This window comes from Podarcis gaigeae (genome assembly GCF_964106915.1).
Source record: "Podarcis gaigeae genome assembly, chromosome: 12".
NCBI classification, from domain to species: Eukaryota; Metazoa; Chordata; class Lepidosauria; order Squamata; family Lacertidae; genus Podarcis; species Podarcis gaigeae.
This window is the reverse complement of record NC_139688.1, coordinates 55248117-55264694: the sequence shown is the minus strand read 5'-3', so window position 1 is coordinate 55264694 and position 16578 is coordinate 55248117. Positions and strand designations below refer to the sequence as shown.

Sequence of the window (16578 nt, the reverse complement as noted above, 5' to 3'; positions counted from 1 at the left end):
GAACCGTGTCCCAAGGTCTGAGTATCCATTCATATCCCCCCTTGATTTTTCTATTCAATTCCTCAATAGAACGTCTACCTTATTTCTCCCCAACCTGGGCTTCAATGTGTTTAGAATATCAGAGTCAGAACAATGCCCTTTCATTTCTTGCTTTCACCTCTCCAGCTTCCTAATGCATTTCACATCACTTTCAAAGGCCTTACCTCTGTCTGCACAGCTCTTTATGTCATTTGCCCATGGGTTAGTTCACCCACTCATCTCTTCTGATTTGCCTTCCTTGATCAATTTCCTTGTGATAAGAGGGGGGGGGGAGGTGTTGGAAGCTGAAAAGGTAACAAAGCTTAGTGAGCAGGAAGGTGCTATGGCAAAGAGAAGTTCAGAATCAGAGGCAGAAGCTGAAGCAGGAGAGGAGGGAGGCTAAGAGGCAGAGATCATAGCTGTCAACCGTCCCTTATTTGGCGGGAAACTCCCTTATCCCAGAGCCGTTTCCCACTGCTGTCCCGGATTGATGATATCCCGTAAATTTCCCAGGTTTCAAAGGAAACAGCTCCTCTTCCTCCCTCCCTGCCAGTGAGGGAGGAGGGAGGCTCCAACTGTGTTGCTTGGCTGCGTTGCTCACCCAATAAGGAGTCTAAGAACGACTGGGGGGTGGAGCTTGCATGCCTTGTGCCGATCAAATTGGCTGCGTTGCCTGGGGACTCGCCTTTGCTCAGTGCTTCCCAGCGGAGAGGTGACGGTGGTTTTTCTTGCTGCATCCGCTTTGCTGGGTTGCTGCGCTGTGGGAACCACCACTTGAGGCTTCGTTTGGCTGCTGGCTGGGCTTTCTGCCTTTGGCTTGGAGGCGCTCAGAAGTTGAACATACCCGTGCTCGGAATCGGATGGATGTGTCATCGACATCCCACTCACCCTTGCTGGGGAAAAGGTCTGTCTGGAGCGGAGGCACATGGTGGGAAAAAAGGAAATCCCTTATTTTGGCTGCTGGTCCCTTATTTTTGAGGCTGCTGGTCCCTTATTTTCAAATCTGTAAGTTGACAGCTATGGCAGAGATGAGTCTGGCTGGTGAAGAATCACAGGTGTCTCCCCCTCCTGTTGTGAGCAGCTCAACTCCTCTTGACTCCCAGAGCCAGAAGAGGGGTGAAAAGGGCAAAGCAGAGGCAGGCTTCATGCAGGCGTAGTCTCTGGTTGCTTGGGAAAAGCCATAGAGAGGATGAGACAAAGACAGCAACTAAAGCCATAGAGAGGATGAGACAAAGACAGCAGCTAATTCATGGGGCTAGACATACCGGGGATGAGGTTTTTTGCTGACACTCAGCCAAATCTGTGAAGATCGTATTTTTGCTAATTAGGAGTTAACTCCGTATTTGAATGGTTTGATTTACTGCTGGCTTGCTCTTTGACATAACATGGGCAATTTGTCCATTTATTCCATGGGCCTTTCACCAACAATACTACCACAACAATTACTTCTTTCTTTCTTTTATTCATTTCCATACTACCTTTCCTCCAAGAAACTCATGGTAGTGTCCATGATACCTTCCACCTCTTCTCTCTCAATTACTCTGTGAGAGAAGGATGTACCGGTACTTAAATAGTTTGCTGGCTTGATCTCTGCTGCATCATCACCACTGCAATGCTGCAGAGGGATGCTGTGACATTTGGATCCAATCAGGTCCCATTTGGCCTAATATAAGTCCCCCACCACTCTTTATTGACAGACCAGCTATATCTGCTTATTAATGCTCTCTTTGCTGCATAACTTCCCCAGCAAATATTTCCACAAATATTTTAGGAATAGTAGCAATACTGCATTCTTGTGTGAAGACAGCCACTGCAATGTAATTTAAATAAGAAGTAGACAATCCAGCCCAGGTTAGTACTCCAAAAGAATATTATATCCGAAGATAAATCAGAAAAGTATATTTCCCCCAGCTGTGTTCAATTTGAACAGATAGAAAGCAAACAGATCTCACCAGGAATCAAATAAGAAGCTGTTCGCAGTTGTGCTTGGCAACGTTTAAATGATAAGGACATAGATTAGTTTTTCTTCCCTAAAAGCTTTGATAAAATACTGAAAGGCAGAGGTTGCACTTCTCTCAAAACTGTGGAGTTAATAATCTATGGATAAAAACATTTCAGCTCTAGCTAAAGTGAATGCATTTTTGTTAAGCCAGTAACTGAACCATTTTACTATGGGGCAGAATTCAGCATCAAGAGATCAATGCTGCATTCATTTAAAGAGGCAGATTTCTGAACCTTGTTTTAAGCCCTCTGTGATCCTTTTCTCAAATGTCTAAGACTCCATTTCTCCTGCCCCTGAAGATCTATAGGCTGTGGAAGTCAATAGTCATGGTTGGACCCATGGGATTGTGCACATTTCCTTTTTTTATAATATTTTTTATTGAGTTTATGAAATACAGAAAAAAGAATAAAGAACATATTATAAAAGTAAAGTAGAAAGGTTACAAGTTTTCTTGTTCTTTTTTCCAAGTCTACTGGACTTCCCCACATCCTCCCAACCCTGCATTCTCTGTGATACATAACATCAGCAATTTGTTAACTTGTTTCAATACTTGTTGTATCTTTCATTTTATCATGTTACCCAATTTCAAATGTGTTATAACCCAAATCATGTACATTTTCATTTAAACACAATAAAGTTGTTTCATTATTCTATCTCTGACTTCTTGTGCCTTAATTTCCATTTCTTTAGTTTAACATTACTGAAGCTAGAATTTCCTAAAATGTGCATTTTTTAACATTCATACAGCTTATAATGTTTTTTCAGATAGTCCTTAAATTTTTTCCAGTCCTCCTCGATTGTTTCTTCTCCCAAGTCTCGGATTCTGCCAGTCATTTCGGCCAGTTCCATGTAGTCCATCAACTGCGTGTGCCATTCCTCCAGTGTGGGTAAATCTTGTGTCTTCCAATGCTTTGCAATCAGAATCCTTGCTGCTGTAGTAGCGTACATAAAAAAAGTTCTGTCCTTCTTAAGCACTCTCTGGTCCACCATGCCCAGGAGGAAGGCCTCTGGTTTCTTAGGTAGGGTAAATCTAAGTACCTTTTTTAGTTCATTATGAATCATCTCCCAAAAGGCCTTCACTTTCGGGCAGGTCCACCAGAGGTGAAAGAATGTCCCTTCCGCCTCTTTACATTTCCAACATTTATTATCAGACAGGTGATATATCTTAGCAAGCTTGACTGGGGTCATGTACCACCGGTATATCATTTTCATAATGTTTTCCTTCAAGGCACTACATGCCGTAAATTTCATTCCGGTGTTCCATAACCTTTCCCAGTCTTCAAACATAATGTTATGCCCCAAATCCTGCGCCCACTTTATCATGGCGGATTTGACTGTCTCATCCTGGGTATTCCATTTAAGCAGCAGGTTATACATTCTCGAAAGTAGTTTACTTTTTGGTTCTAACAGTTCTGTCTCTAGTTTCGATTTTTCCACCTGGAATCCAACCTTCTTATCTACTTTAAAAACCTCTTGAATTTGTGCATAATGCAACCAATCTCGCACCTTGTTTTTTAATTTTTCCAAGCTCTGCAACCTCCAATTGTCTCCAATCTTTTCAATTATTTCCCCATATTTAGGCCAATTGGCCTCCATGTTAAGTCTCTTACGTGCCTTGGCCTCCACCGGTGAGAGCCACCTCGGAGTCTTACTCTCCAATAAGTCTTTATATTTTGTCCAGACCATTAAAATTGCTCTCCTAACAATGTGGTTTTTAAACAATTTGTGCACTTTAACCTTGTCATACCACAAATATGCATGCCACCCAAAAGCATTGTCAAACCCTTCCAGATCTAGGACATCAGTGTTTTCCAGTAAGATCCAATCTTTCAACCAGCAGAAGGCTGCGGATTCATAATATAACCTCAAGTCTGGCAGGGCAAATCCCCCTCTTTCTTTCGCATCAGTTAATATTTTAAACTTTATTCGGGGCTTTTTGCCCTGCCAAACAAACTTAGAGATATCCTTCTGCCACTTTCCAAAACATTCCACCTTGTCCACGATCTGTAGGGCCTGAAACAAAAATAACATTTTTGGCAATACATTCATCTTTATAGCTGCTATTCGGCCCAACAAGGAAAGTTTCAATCTTGACCACGTTTCCAAATCTCTTTTGATTTCTGACCAACATTTCTCGTAGTTGTCTTTAAATAAATTCAAGTTTTTGGAGGTCAGATACACCCCTAGGTATTTTACTTTTTTAACCACATTTAATTCTGTTTCTTTCAGGAACTCATCTGTTTCTGTAGTTGTCAAATTTTTTGCTAAAACCTTAGTTTTTTGCTTGTTCAGCTTAAATCCCGCCACCCGACCAAAGTCAGAAATTAATTCTAACACTCTTTTAGTACTAGAGACTGGCTCCTGTAATGTTAATACCAGGTCATCTGCAAATGCTTTCAATTTATATTGTTTCACTCCAACCTCAATTCCCTGTACCAACCGGTCCTTTCTAATCATGTTCAATAGCACCTCCAGAACTGAAATAAACAATAGGGGGGATAGAGGGCACCCCTGCCGTGTCCCTTTTTCAATTTTAAACTCCTCTGTCACCACATTGTTTACTATCAATTTGGCTTTTTGTTCTGAATATATTGCTTCTATTCCATTTTCAAACCCCCGCCCCACTCCCATCCCTTCCAAATTTTTCTTCATAAACATCCAAGAAATGTTGTCAAAGGCTTTCTCCGCTTCAATAAAGATTAACACCGCTCTAGTGTTGAGATTTGTTTGTAAAAGTTCCAAAATGTCGATGATGTTTCTTGTGTTGTCAAACAAATGCCTACCAGGGAGAAAGCCTGCCTGGTCCTTATGGATCACTTCATTAAGCACTTTTTTAAACCTACTTGCCAAAATGTCTGCAAAAATTTTGTAATCCACATTTAGGAGTGAGATGGGGCGGTAGTTCTTAAGCTGGGTCTTTTCAGTTTCTAGTTTGGGTATCAATGTGATGAAGGCTTCTTTCCACGTTTCCGGTGCCTTCCTCCCCTCCATAATCTGGTTACAAACCTCCAACAAAGGTTGTATCAAGTAGTCCTTCAGAACCTTATAATATTTGGAGGTAAGTCCATCAGGGCCTGGAGATTTGCCTAATTGGAGGTTCTGAATGGCACTTTCAATTTCTTGCTGTGTGATATTACTATTCAGGATTGTTCTCATTTCCTGAGGTATTTTCTGTAATCCGTTGGTTTTAAGAAATTGGTCCACCTCCGAATCTTTCTGTGGCCCTTGTGAATAAAGTTCTTTGAAATATCTCTGGAAGCACTTTCTAATTTCCTCGGGTTTCTGAACCATTCTCCCTTCAATCTCTAGATTTGTAACTGTATTAAGTTTTTGTCTCTTTTTCAACTGCCATGCTAGCAGTTTCCCACACTTATTTGCTGATTCAAAAGATCTTTGTTTCATTTGTTTAATTTTCCATTCCACCTCTTGATTTATCAATTTCGAATATTGTGCTTGGAAAAATTTCACTTCTCTCAGCACTTCCTTCGACTTGGGCCTGGATCTTAGTTTTTTCTCTCCATCTCTTATTTTTTCCAATATCTTCTCCTTCTTTTCATTCCAGAGTTTTTTCTTGATCGTATTTTGTTGTATTAGAAACCCTCTCATGACTGCTTTACTTGCGTCCCAGATTGTTCTTTTTTCCACAGTGGTATTTAAATTTATCTCAAAATAGTCCTTTAAAGTTTTCTGGGCCTTCTTGACAATCTTCTCGTCCCTTAGTAAGGTGTCATTCATTTTCCATCTAAAGGATCCGGTTGTATTTAGTCTCAGTTCCATTTTCAAAGCGTTATGGTCGGAGCAGGTTTTTGGGCAGATTTCCACCTTTCTAGTCTTGGGTGCCAGTCCTCTAGTTATCCATATTTGGTCGATTCGTGTCCATGTCAGATGAGCTTCAGAAAAGAAAGTTCCTTCTTTTCCTAGGGGGTTCTTAACCCTCCATATGTCAATTAAGTCCACATTGTCAGTCATTTCAAAAAAAGTTTTAGGTAGTCTACCATCTTTCATTATGTTAGCGCTTTGCGACTTATCCATATTTACAGACACAACCCCATTCATATCACCCATCATAATAATGTTGTTGTAGTCTAAGTAGTCCAGCATAATCTCATGCAGCTTCCTGAAAAATTCCGATTTTCCTTCATTTGGAGCATATATTCCTAATATCAAAAATTTTTCTCCTTGTGTCTGAATTTCAATCGCCAAAATTCTGCCGTGTTCGTCTTTAAATAAAAGTTTCGGTGACAGGCTCTCCTTTGCATATATCACCACTCCTCTTTTCTTAACTTTATCCGAAGAAATAAATTCTTGGCCTAGTCTTTTGTTAATTAGCATTTTTCTGTGGAGCCTTGTCACATGCGTTTCTTGCAGGCAAATAATGTCCAATTGTTCTTTTTTCAAAATATGAAATACTTTTCTTCTTTTTTCCGGAGAATTTCCGCCATTTATATTCCAACTGAGAAGCTGCAACGACATCCTGGTCTAATTGGTGGGTCCTACAGTGGGGTGTCTAGGTTTCCCTCCGATCCTGGAGGTGGTAATGCTGGTCCAGATCCAGACGGTGTAGGTTTTGGAGATGGTCCCGATGGTGGTGGTGGCCAAGAAGCTGCGGCTCCTTTCTGGAGGTCCTCCTCGTGGTCGTGTAAGAACTTCTGTTGGTCCTCAGGTGTTTTAATTCTTACTTTCCTTCCTTTGTAAGTAAATGATAGTCCTTGCGGAAACTCCCACCTATAGGGGATTGTGTTGTATCTCAGCAGTTTGGTCAAATCTGTGTAAGTGGTCCTAAGATCCAAAAGATGTTTGGGTATGTCTCTGTAAATTTCAGCCTTTTTACCTTCTATCTCCAAAGATTTTTTAAAATGTAGGCCTAGTATCTTGTCTCTTTCCTCTCTTGATCTCAAAATAACCAAACAGTCTCTGGACTTATCCTTCTTTATCAATTTTCCCAGTCTAAAAGCCGTCACAATTTTAAAATCCTTGTCTTCCTCAATCCCCCAGAATTTGGAGAACAAAAGTGTTAAAAATCCCTGTAAATTTCCTTCCTCCAGTTCTGGGATGGCCCTTAACCTGAGATTATTTTCCTTACTTTTCAATTCAACCAATGACAGGTAGGCCTGTTGTTCCCCTACCTGTCTTTTCAGAGGCCTTACTTCCCCCTTGATCTCATCAACCTTTTTGTTCGCCTGTTCTGCTTTTTGACTGGCTTCCACAGCTAATTTATAGTTTTCAGCCGTGGCTCCTTGCAATTTCTCAATTGCCTGAGTGTGCTGGGAAACCTGCTCAGATAATTTACTAATAGAGGATGTAGCTTGGTCAATTTTTGATGATTGATTGTCCACTTTTTGATTTAAAATTGCCAGTTGTTCCAAAATTTGTTTCAGGACTATTTCAGATCCTCCAGTTGCCATATCTTCTGCAGCAGGCTCTTCAGCTTCCACCTCCTGTGCTGTCAGCACAGTTGGGACAGATGATCTTCGTTGATGAGATAGGGTTGTTTGAACAAGTTGCACTGGTTTCTTTTCTTTTTCTTTAGCTTTAGCTGCTCTTGTTCTCCCTGAGCCACTCATTCCACACCTGCCTCTGTTCAAGGTCAAATTTTCTTTTGTTCCATAAGTCAGACAAGTCCAGAGTGTAAACAATTTAACCACAGAAAATCACAATAAAGTACAGTTCCCAGGCCTCTATGTCTCCACAATCCTCTAGGGGGGGTATTTCAAAGTTTCAAAGAAGGAGAGAACTCTTTTCCGCCATTGAAGTTCTTATGTTCCCTATATTAAATCTTAGTAGTTCCAGAGCACAAAAGGAAGGTCCCCGGGCTTTCTATTTCTTGAAAAAAGGCCACAAGGTGTCAAGAAAGGTCCCAGCAACAGTGTTTAAACGTTAATGTCTCAGTCTATGTATCAGTTTAAACTCCAATAACAGTATCAGCAGTTTGACAGTTCTCTTTTGCACGCTGACAGTCCGACAGCTGGGTTGTCCCTTTTAACTCCGCATAGTTCAAAATTAGGAAGAAAGTTCCAAGAATAAAGTCCACAAATTTTACAAAGATTTCCTGCTTGTCTTTTCGCTACAAAGTCTATCAAATACACCCTCGTTTTGCTTTTGCAATCCCTTTTAAACGCTTCAGCGCTCTTCTGAACCGTTGCTTTGATCTAGTTAGCAGGATCGGGAGACGGACTTCCTGTTACTCGCCTCCCGTTTTCAGCCAAATTCCAAAATTTTAGTCCGATATTTAGTTCCCCTTACTCACGGGTATGTTGCAGCCAATTACGATGTTTTCAAGAAGAAAGGTCGGCGCTCATCAGCAGCAGCAGCGCGGCTTTGCATCCACGAAAAGAGCGATGAACTCACAGCGCCGCTCCCCCTTTCACGTTCCGGAGCCCCTTATGGGGTTCCTTCTTTGTTTCTGGGGGGGCTTTTGGCGCCCGCCAAGTCCCACGGCCACAGGCTCGCTCTGCCTGTGGTTTTTCTTGATGGGTCTCCGCTTTGCCGCAGCGGACGACCCTTTTTCGCGGAGCCCCTCTTCACAGAGTAAAGAGGACCGCCATTGCCGTTTTGCGCCACCTCCGGAAGTCTGGATTGTGCACATTTCCAAGGGCACAATCTCTTCAACATGCTCCTCAACAGACATTCGGGAATGTGCCTATCTCGACAATATCTTGTATATTCTCCAGTCAATATGCATGAATTTCAATAGGTCTTGGAGAATGAGTGCATCTTGACTGCATTTTGTACATTCGCCGGCTATTATGCATAATCTCCTACTGGACTTTGGGAAATGTATATACAGTAGCAATTGAAATTATTCAACCCCCCATTGCATTTCAGGTTTATTATCAAAATGTACAGAGAGCCTTCTCTGTAAGAGTCTTCTTTTCTCACTAAGTGTTTGGGCCAAATGAAGCTGAAGTGTGCCTTGACAACTCTTGGGTACACTCATTTGGGAACATGGGCCTGGAATGGACAGGAAGCCAGAATGGGCAACCTATGGCCCTCCAAAAGGTGGTGGTGTTGCTGATATTTATTACCCTCCCTTCACCTTAAGGTTCCAGGGCAGGTCCTTTGATATTGTTGAACTGCAGTTCCCATGAGTCATAGCCAATATGGCCAATGGTAAGAGATTATGTGAGGTGTAGTCCAGTAGCCAGAGGACCCCTGAACCTTTATAGCCTGGACTCCGCTTAACCCTTTGCCTGCTCCTTTCCTACTTTCCAGCCACTCATCTTCACTCACAGGATTTGTTGCCTTTAGAAACACCTTTCAGCCACCTCAAAGTGCCAAGGGTCATGTCTGCCAAAGGGCAGTTGGTATAGGGAAGTACACTGGGACATCAGTCAGCTTGCAGTTTTAGACTGGGACACTGTGTGGCTGGAACCTAAGATTGAAATGTTAAACGTCCTTTATTTCAAAATCTCACCTGGCACCATGATTGTGATAACAAGTGATAAGTTACATGTTTGTGCCAGGGTAGAGACATGGATCCTATGGTGATGGCTGGCCAGTTTTGGCATCACATAATTGCCAATTTCCACATATTTGGAGGAAGCAGAAATGCAATAAGAGTTGTGGGTGAAGATGGGAGGGGTTATTTCTCTGTCCAGATTGGGTGGGTGGGGGTCCCACCTTGGAGGTATCCCACCTTGGAGGCTATAGATTAGACACAATTTTAAATAAATAAACAGCTTATTGATCGTTATTTGGGGACTGAGTAATTACAAAAGGGGCACCCCGCTCTACTATGAGATCTAGAATCTCAAGCCGCTAGGTCATCAAGCAGGAGCCACCATCATAGACATCAGTCCATAATGTGACAAAATCAAGCCAAACCTAGACACTAAACCTAGTTGGTCTAGTTTGTTGTTGTTGTTTAGTTGTTTAGTCATGTCCGACTCTTTGTGACCAGAGCATGCCAGACACTCCTGTCTTCCACTGCCTCCCACAGTTTGGTCAAACTCATGTTAGTAGCTTCGAGAACACTGTCCAACCATCTTGTCCTCTGTCGTCCCCTTCTCCTTGTGCTCTCAATCGTTCCCAACATCAGGATCTTTTCCAGGGAGTCTTCTCTTCTCATGAGGTGGCCAAAGTACTGGAGCCTCGGCTTCAGGATCTGTCCTTTCAGTGAGCACTCGGGGCTGATTTTCTTCAGAATGGATAGGTTTGATCTTCTTGTAGTCCATGGGACTCTCAAGAGTCTCCTCCAGCACCATAATTCAAAAGCATCAATTCTTTGGTGATCAGCCTTCTTTATGGTCCAGCTCTCACTTCCATACATCACTACTGGGAAAACCATAGCTCTAACTATACGGACCTTTGTTGGCAAGGTGATGTCTCTGCTTTTTAAGATGCTGTCTAGGTTTGTCATCGCTTTTCTCCCAAGAAGCAGGCGTCTTTTAATTCCGTGACTGCTGTCACCATCTGCAGTGATCATGGAGCCCAAGAAGGTAAAATCTCTCACTGCCTCCATTTCATCCCCTTCTATTTGCCAGGAGGTGATGGGACCAGTGGCCAATAAAGCGAGATGAGCGCCGTAACCCCAAAGTCGGCCATGACTGGACCTGATGGTCAGGGGTCCCTTTACCTTTACCTTTAAGGAAACTCTTTAATGGATTTCACTTGGAAGGGAAAACTTGTGAGATTCATTTCCCTGTTTGTAGACCACTTCTGATCTCTTCGGCTGATTCACACATACAAGAGTGCAGCAATGAGTGATATACTTGTCTGAAACCTGTGGATGAGCTCTGGAACACAATGCTTTCCAGAGGAATGGGTTTGCGCAAGTAATAAAATTTGTTAATCCAATGGTAAGAAATCAAGTGATGTGGGTGGATGTGTGAAGCTGCCCTTTGATTAGCCAAAACTTACTTTTGTGAAACGGTCTCCTATTTGGTGGATGTTGCTTTGCATAAATAGGAGTACAGAACTGGGAAGACAGCTATAATTTTGGGTCCAGAGGAGTTTTGTTATTTAACTCATTAACAGAGGGCCTTCTCGATAGTGGCGCCCGCACTGTGGAACGCCCTCCCTTCAGAAGTGAAGGAAATAAGCATCTATCTTATCTTTAAAAGACATCCGAAGGCAGCCCTGTTTAGGGAAGTTTTTAATATTTAATGCTGTATTGTTTTAGCACTCGACTGGAAGCCACCCAGAGTGGCTGGGGGAACTCAGACAGATGGGCAGGGTATAAATAAATAAATTAATATTATTATTATTATTACTACTACTACTACTATTAAATTAACTATATCTGGAAGGCCACCCAATATATGTTCTCTGGGAGCTTCACAAAAATAAAAAGAATGAAATGCAATCATTGAAAAAGCAAAACAAAATAGATGTACAAAGAAACATGAATAATATAATAGAACTGAGAACCCCAGATTATTAAAACAACAATAACTACAAGCTGATTAAAAGCTCTTCACCAGGTACTGAAAAGCTAAGGAAAGCATCTGGTGAGCCTCTCTGGGGAGACTTGTTCCATCATAACTTTAGTACCGACACCAAGAAGATCCTCTCTGCCTCGGTTCATTTAAATTTATTTTAGTATCAGATGGCGAGGGAGGGATTCTGTCCTTACAGGAAGAGCCATTCTGTGTGAGTCAAAGGGAGGAGCTTGTGGAACACCGGCTCAGTCTTGGTGTTCTGGAGTGAAGGGTGCTCATAATGGGTTGCCGCGGGCGCCGGACTGAGGAAAGATGCAACAAGAGGCTGGGCAGAGCAGGGTGGCAGCGGCTGGGCAGCGCTGACCATGGCCAGCGGGTACCAGCTCTGGGCACCCTGGTCCCCCCTGGATGAGTCCCTGCAATGGCTGCGGGGTGCCGTGCCCAAGCCCAGCAGCACTAAGCACCCCTTTCGGGGAGGGCAGAGTCCAGCCACTGCCACCGACCTGGAAGTGCAGCTTTGCTTCCAGGGACTCAGCCTGGTGCTAGAGCCCAGTGCCAAGACAGGAGCTGGGCACCCACAACCCCCTGGAGTGGCTGGAGAAACGCGAGGATGCAGTGCAGCTGTGCACAAGCCCCAGGCCGTGCGGCTCACGGGGCTCGACTCAGTCTTTGGGCACCTCGTGACGGTACAGCCTCCGCACTGGACCGGTTCGCTGCGGGTTTCAGAGCGTTCAGCCTTCTGCCAAGTCATCAGCCCCCAGCAGCGAAGGCCTCACGGGCTCCGCGAACCACAGGTGCGCATGGCGATGGCGATGTGCCGTCAAATGCTGCGTGCCATCCTCCTGCTTTACGCTGCCTACAAGAAGTGTGCCTTTGCGTTGCAACATTCCCGCTAGGACAACCCTGCCTGGGAACGGGCAGAGCTCAACGGGATCCTTGCCTGCCCACCCACAGATTCACCCATTCTCCTTCAGCAACATCAGTTCGTCCGCCAGTGCCATCTACCTGTGCCACACAAGTCTCCTCCTGTCCTCCATCGCCAAACTACTTTTTGCCCACCAAGAGGAAACACTTAACAGCTTACGCCTGCAAGGAAAAGATTCAGACTGGCACACAAACCTCCGATTGTTTGCAGAGAGATGAAACTAATCATTCAACATACTAAAGAAAAGGATCATATTTATCTATGCTGTGAACCTATTCCCTTGCAGCGTCTGGCTCATAAACAGGGGGGGGGGGGGGAATATAGTTAAGGCAATTAAAAAGAATGAAAGCCTTTATAAATAAATGGACCGAGTGAACGTTGAAACTCAGATCAAACAAGTTTGCACACATCTTCAGTGAGAGACAATCTTCAGAGACACAGACACTTGTACACCATTCAATGCAAAGGTAATTTTTCAAAACCTTCCTGCCTATCGTTTTCAACATGAACAGTAAAAATAAATGCATTACAAGATGGGGCCTATATAAAAAGCAACAACAATATTTTCTAAAAAAAAAAGGTAAAGGACACACATCTGCAAAGCAAAGAGACTGCACGTTTTCAACAACAAAGTAACATTCTTATATTAATGAATGAAGCTGGAAAATAAATGTAAATTAAGCCAATTACTCCATAAACCAACAATGACTAAAGGGCAATAATACAATGAAACTCAGATAGCATGAAGATGTATGGATTCCAAATGGAAGAAGTTTTGAGATTCTCTAAATGAAATCTTATTTCTCCAACCAATGAGCAAAATGTACCACTTTCCTGACCAAACATCTATATTTGACATCAAGATGAAATTACTGCATAGAAAACTGTGCTATGATTTTAAAATTTTAAAACAATCATTATTTGTTTACACCAATGGATGAAGACTTCAGCAACTGCAAGTTTATTACACAAAGTTCAGACATAAAGAACATAAACACAAATTATTATTTTTCCCCGGTGGAAGAGATTGGAAACACAAGTCTTATGACCACTGTCCTAAAAATCTTTGTTTTCAGAAAAAGCTTGAAAATGCAAGATTTAAAAATTCAAAGCCACAGAGTCACCAAATCATCTAATGATCACATTAAAGTGGTTTGAGCACTGAAATCTAAACTCATTGGGATCACTCTAATTTCATAGATACACAAAAATCACCTTAAAAAAACAACAAAGGTGTTTTTTTAAAACAATCTTCAACTCTGAAGAATTTCTATCTACAGAAATACTGTTATGCAGCATCCCAAAATGAAATTTAAATGATTGTTTTGATTAATTTATTCAATTTGTTCTGTCACCTCTGCCCATTTTTTTTTAAAACCCATGCACTCTCTTTACAACTGATGGGTGAAGTTTATATTAAAGAATTATGGATTCAACCTTCAGAAAAAATATCTGCCTGTCAGTGATTGGTGAGTAAAATCCCTATTTGTTTAAGACAAATGGATGAAGACATTTAAAGTCAGAAGCAGAAGTCTAAATGTGCTTCTTCTTTTCCTTCCTGGCACGACTTTTAAAGTGACTTTTATTCCTAATCTACTATACAATGATTTCTCCATTTGCCAATAAGCAACTAAAAACCAACCAAGTTCTGAAGGAAATTAAGATAAATGTTGCCACTTCAAGGTTCTGGGCTCTGTGTGGCTTGTTGTTTCTTATATCTTAACATTGCTAAATGGATCAGCAGTTCTATAGTACAGTGTACCAAAATATTATTGAGCTTAATTTCTGTTCAGACTATTCAGACGCAAGGAATTTGCAGCTCATTGATGGCACCTACAAGAACCACCTTACACAGCTGAAAACCAATGGCCCACCTTTGAAGTCACAAAGACCACCAGTCAGACTAATATTGATTTCTCTATTAATAACTTAACCACATATAAAATTAGGATTCAATCAATAGCAAGGAGACATAGCCTGTTGTAAAAGTGCTGGTTGGCTTTGCAAATTAAAGGCACTTTCAATTCACAATAAATATCTTTGCTGGCCTGCAAGGAAGTACTGAGAAGATAAAACACCATAGTTTGTCCACAGCAAAACTAAGGCCTCGGACATCCTGCACTTTACACAATTTGCAGAAATCAATGTGAAATTATTTCAAGGATTAGAAGTACACCATTCCTCTTGAGTAAAAGTCCCTCTTATCATTTGGCAAAGGAGCTTAACTTCAAAACAAAATGGGGATGCTATTTTTTGCTATTTGCCCTGTGTGCAATTTGCTAATAGCTGATGAATCCGAACTATAAAACCTGGAACATTGATTCAAAAAGGTAGTCCTCATTTATTATCTGCTGAGATGAAGAACACACCAATAATTCGACTCAGGCAGTATTTTAAAGGAATTGCTAAATCTTTATCATCTGCCAGGTGATACTCACAGGTATCTTACCTGAATCAGTAAATGAAGATGAAGCCCAGTCACTGTGTTTTAAAAAACAATACACCATTGTATGCATTAAAACAAAAATACTGTAGCTGCAACCATTGGCTTACATGAAGTTCAGATCTTTGTAAGAATATTCAATACAGAGACTTTATAAAGTGGTTCAAGTTGACAGAGATCAGATTATGCCTCACCATAAGCTAAGCATCTCTAACAGTGAAATGTGAGATAAAAGAAGCTTACAAGAAGAATATTCCTACAGCCTCTGTTGCCTTGAACCTAAACAAATAATAACTTTTTAAACCCAACGCCTTTATCCAAATAGGCGGGGTGATAAAGCGGATTTTCAATGTGGTATTAAAAACAGGAATTTTTAATACATCTTAGAAGCAATTCACCTTTGCCTTAACAGCATTTCAAAGGAAAACCCTTCTGGTGGCTTTTATTTGCAATAATGGAACCAGCTTTTGAAACATGTGACTTTACCTTGAAACATTCAAACTGAATTGTATGGATTTACATCCTGTTAACCTGATGCAGTTTATTTTAAGTGAAACTTGACATTCAGAGGAAAAAAAATTAAAAACCCTTAAGGTCCAGTGTGGTCTGAAATTTATGTGGCATTTTCTTTCCCAGAGCCCAGTTTAGTTTTCATTTGATTAGTCATTATTATCATGTAAGGCCACATTGGCTTGTGTGGGTGGCATACTATTAATGTAATTTTAAAAATAAATAAATCATAAGGGCATTTAGAATCATAGAATCATAGAGTTGGAAGAGACCACAAGGGCCATCGAGTCCAACCCCCTGCCAAGCAGGAAACACCATCAGAGCACTCCTGACATATGGTTGTCAAGCCTCTGCTTAAAGACCTCCAAAGAAGGAGACTCCACCACACTCCTTGGCAGCAAATTCCACTGTCAAACAGCTCTTACTGTCAGGAAGTTCTTCCTAATGTTTAGGTGGAATCTTCTTTCTTGTAGTTTGGATCCACTGCTCCGTGTCCGCTTCTCTGGAGCAGCAGAAAACAACCTTTCTCCCTCCTCTATGTGACATCCTTTTATATATTTGAACATGGCTATCATATCACCCCTTAACCTCTTCTTCTCCAGGCTAAACATGCCCAGCTCCCTTAGCCGTTCCTCATAAGGCATCATTTCCAGGCCTTTGACCATTTTGGTTGCCCTCCTCTGGACACGTTCCAGTTTGTCAGTGTCCTTCTTGAACTGTGGTGCCCAGAACTGGACACAGTACTCCAGGTGAGGTCTGACCAGAGCAGAATACAGTGGCACTATTACTTCCCTTGATCTAGATGCTATACTCCTATTGATGCAGCCCAGAATTGCATTGGCTTTTTTAGCTGCCGCATCACACTGTTGGCTCATGTCAAGTTTGTGGTCAACCAAGACTCCTAGATCCTTTTCACATGTACTGCTCTCAAGCCAGCAGTCACCCATCTTGTATTTGTGCCTCTCATTTTTTTTGCCCAAGTGCAATACTTTACATTTCTCCCTGTTAAAATTCATCTTGTTTGTTTTGGCCCAGTTCTCTAATCTGTCAAGGTCGTTTTGAAGTGTGATCCTGTCGTCTGGGGTGTTAGCCACCCCTCCCAGTTTGGTGTCATCTGCAAATTTGATCAGGATGGCCTTGCAAGCACCAGCATGAGATATACTCAGTTGTGCTTGTCTGAAAGCAAACCAGAGTTCAATTTGCTCAGTGGAACACCTCTACACCTAAATCTGCTCTGGGGGGTTGGGAATATCTCCCCAATGACTCTGTGCTTCTGGTTCTACAAAGAAGCCACATTGCA

General features: G+C 41.9%; 1 protein-coding gene across 1 annotated transcript; it reads left to right on the top strand.

Annotated features, from left to right (window-relative positions):
• The first annotated feature begins 11695 nt into the window (after nucleotides 1-11695).
• Nucleotides 11696-15367, top strand: LOC310828682 (FANCD2 opposite strand protein-like). The gene has a single exon (XM_083706429.1). The coding sequence runs from the start codon at nucleotides 11766-11768 to the stop codon at nucleotides 12294-12296; it is 531 nt and encodes a 176-aa protein (XP_083562555.1). The 5' UTR covers nucleotides 11696-11765; the 3' UTR covers nucleotides 12297-15367.
• Nucleotides 15368-16578: the final 1211 nt, after the last annotated feature.

What these genes read in the sequence shown, in the direction of transcription:
- LOC310828682 (XM_083706429.1), top strand. Translation starts at nt 11,766, where the DNA reads ATGGCCAGCGGGTACCAGCTCTGGGCACCCTGGTCCCCCCTGGATGAG.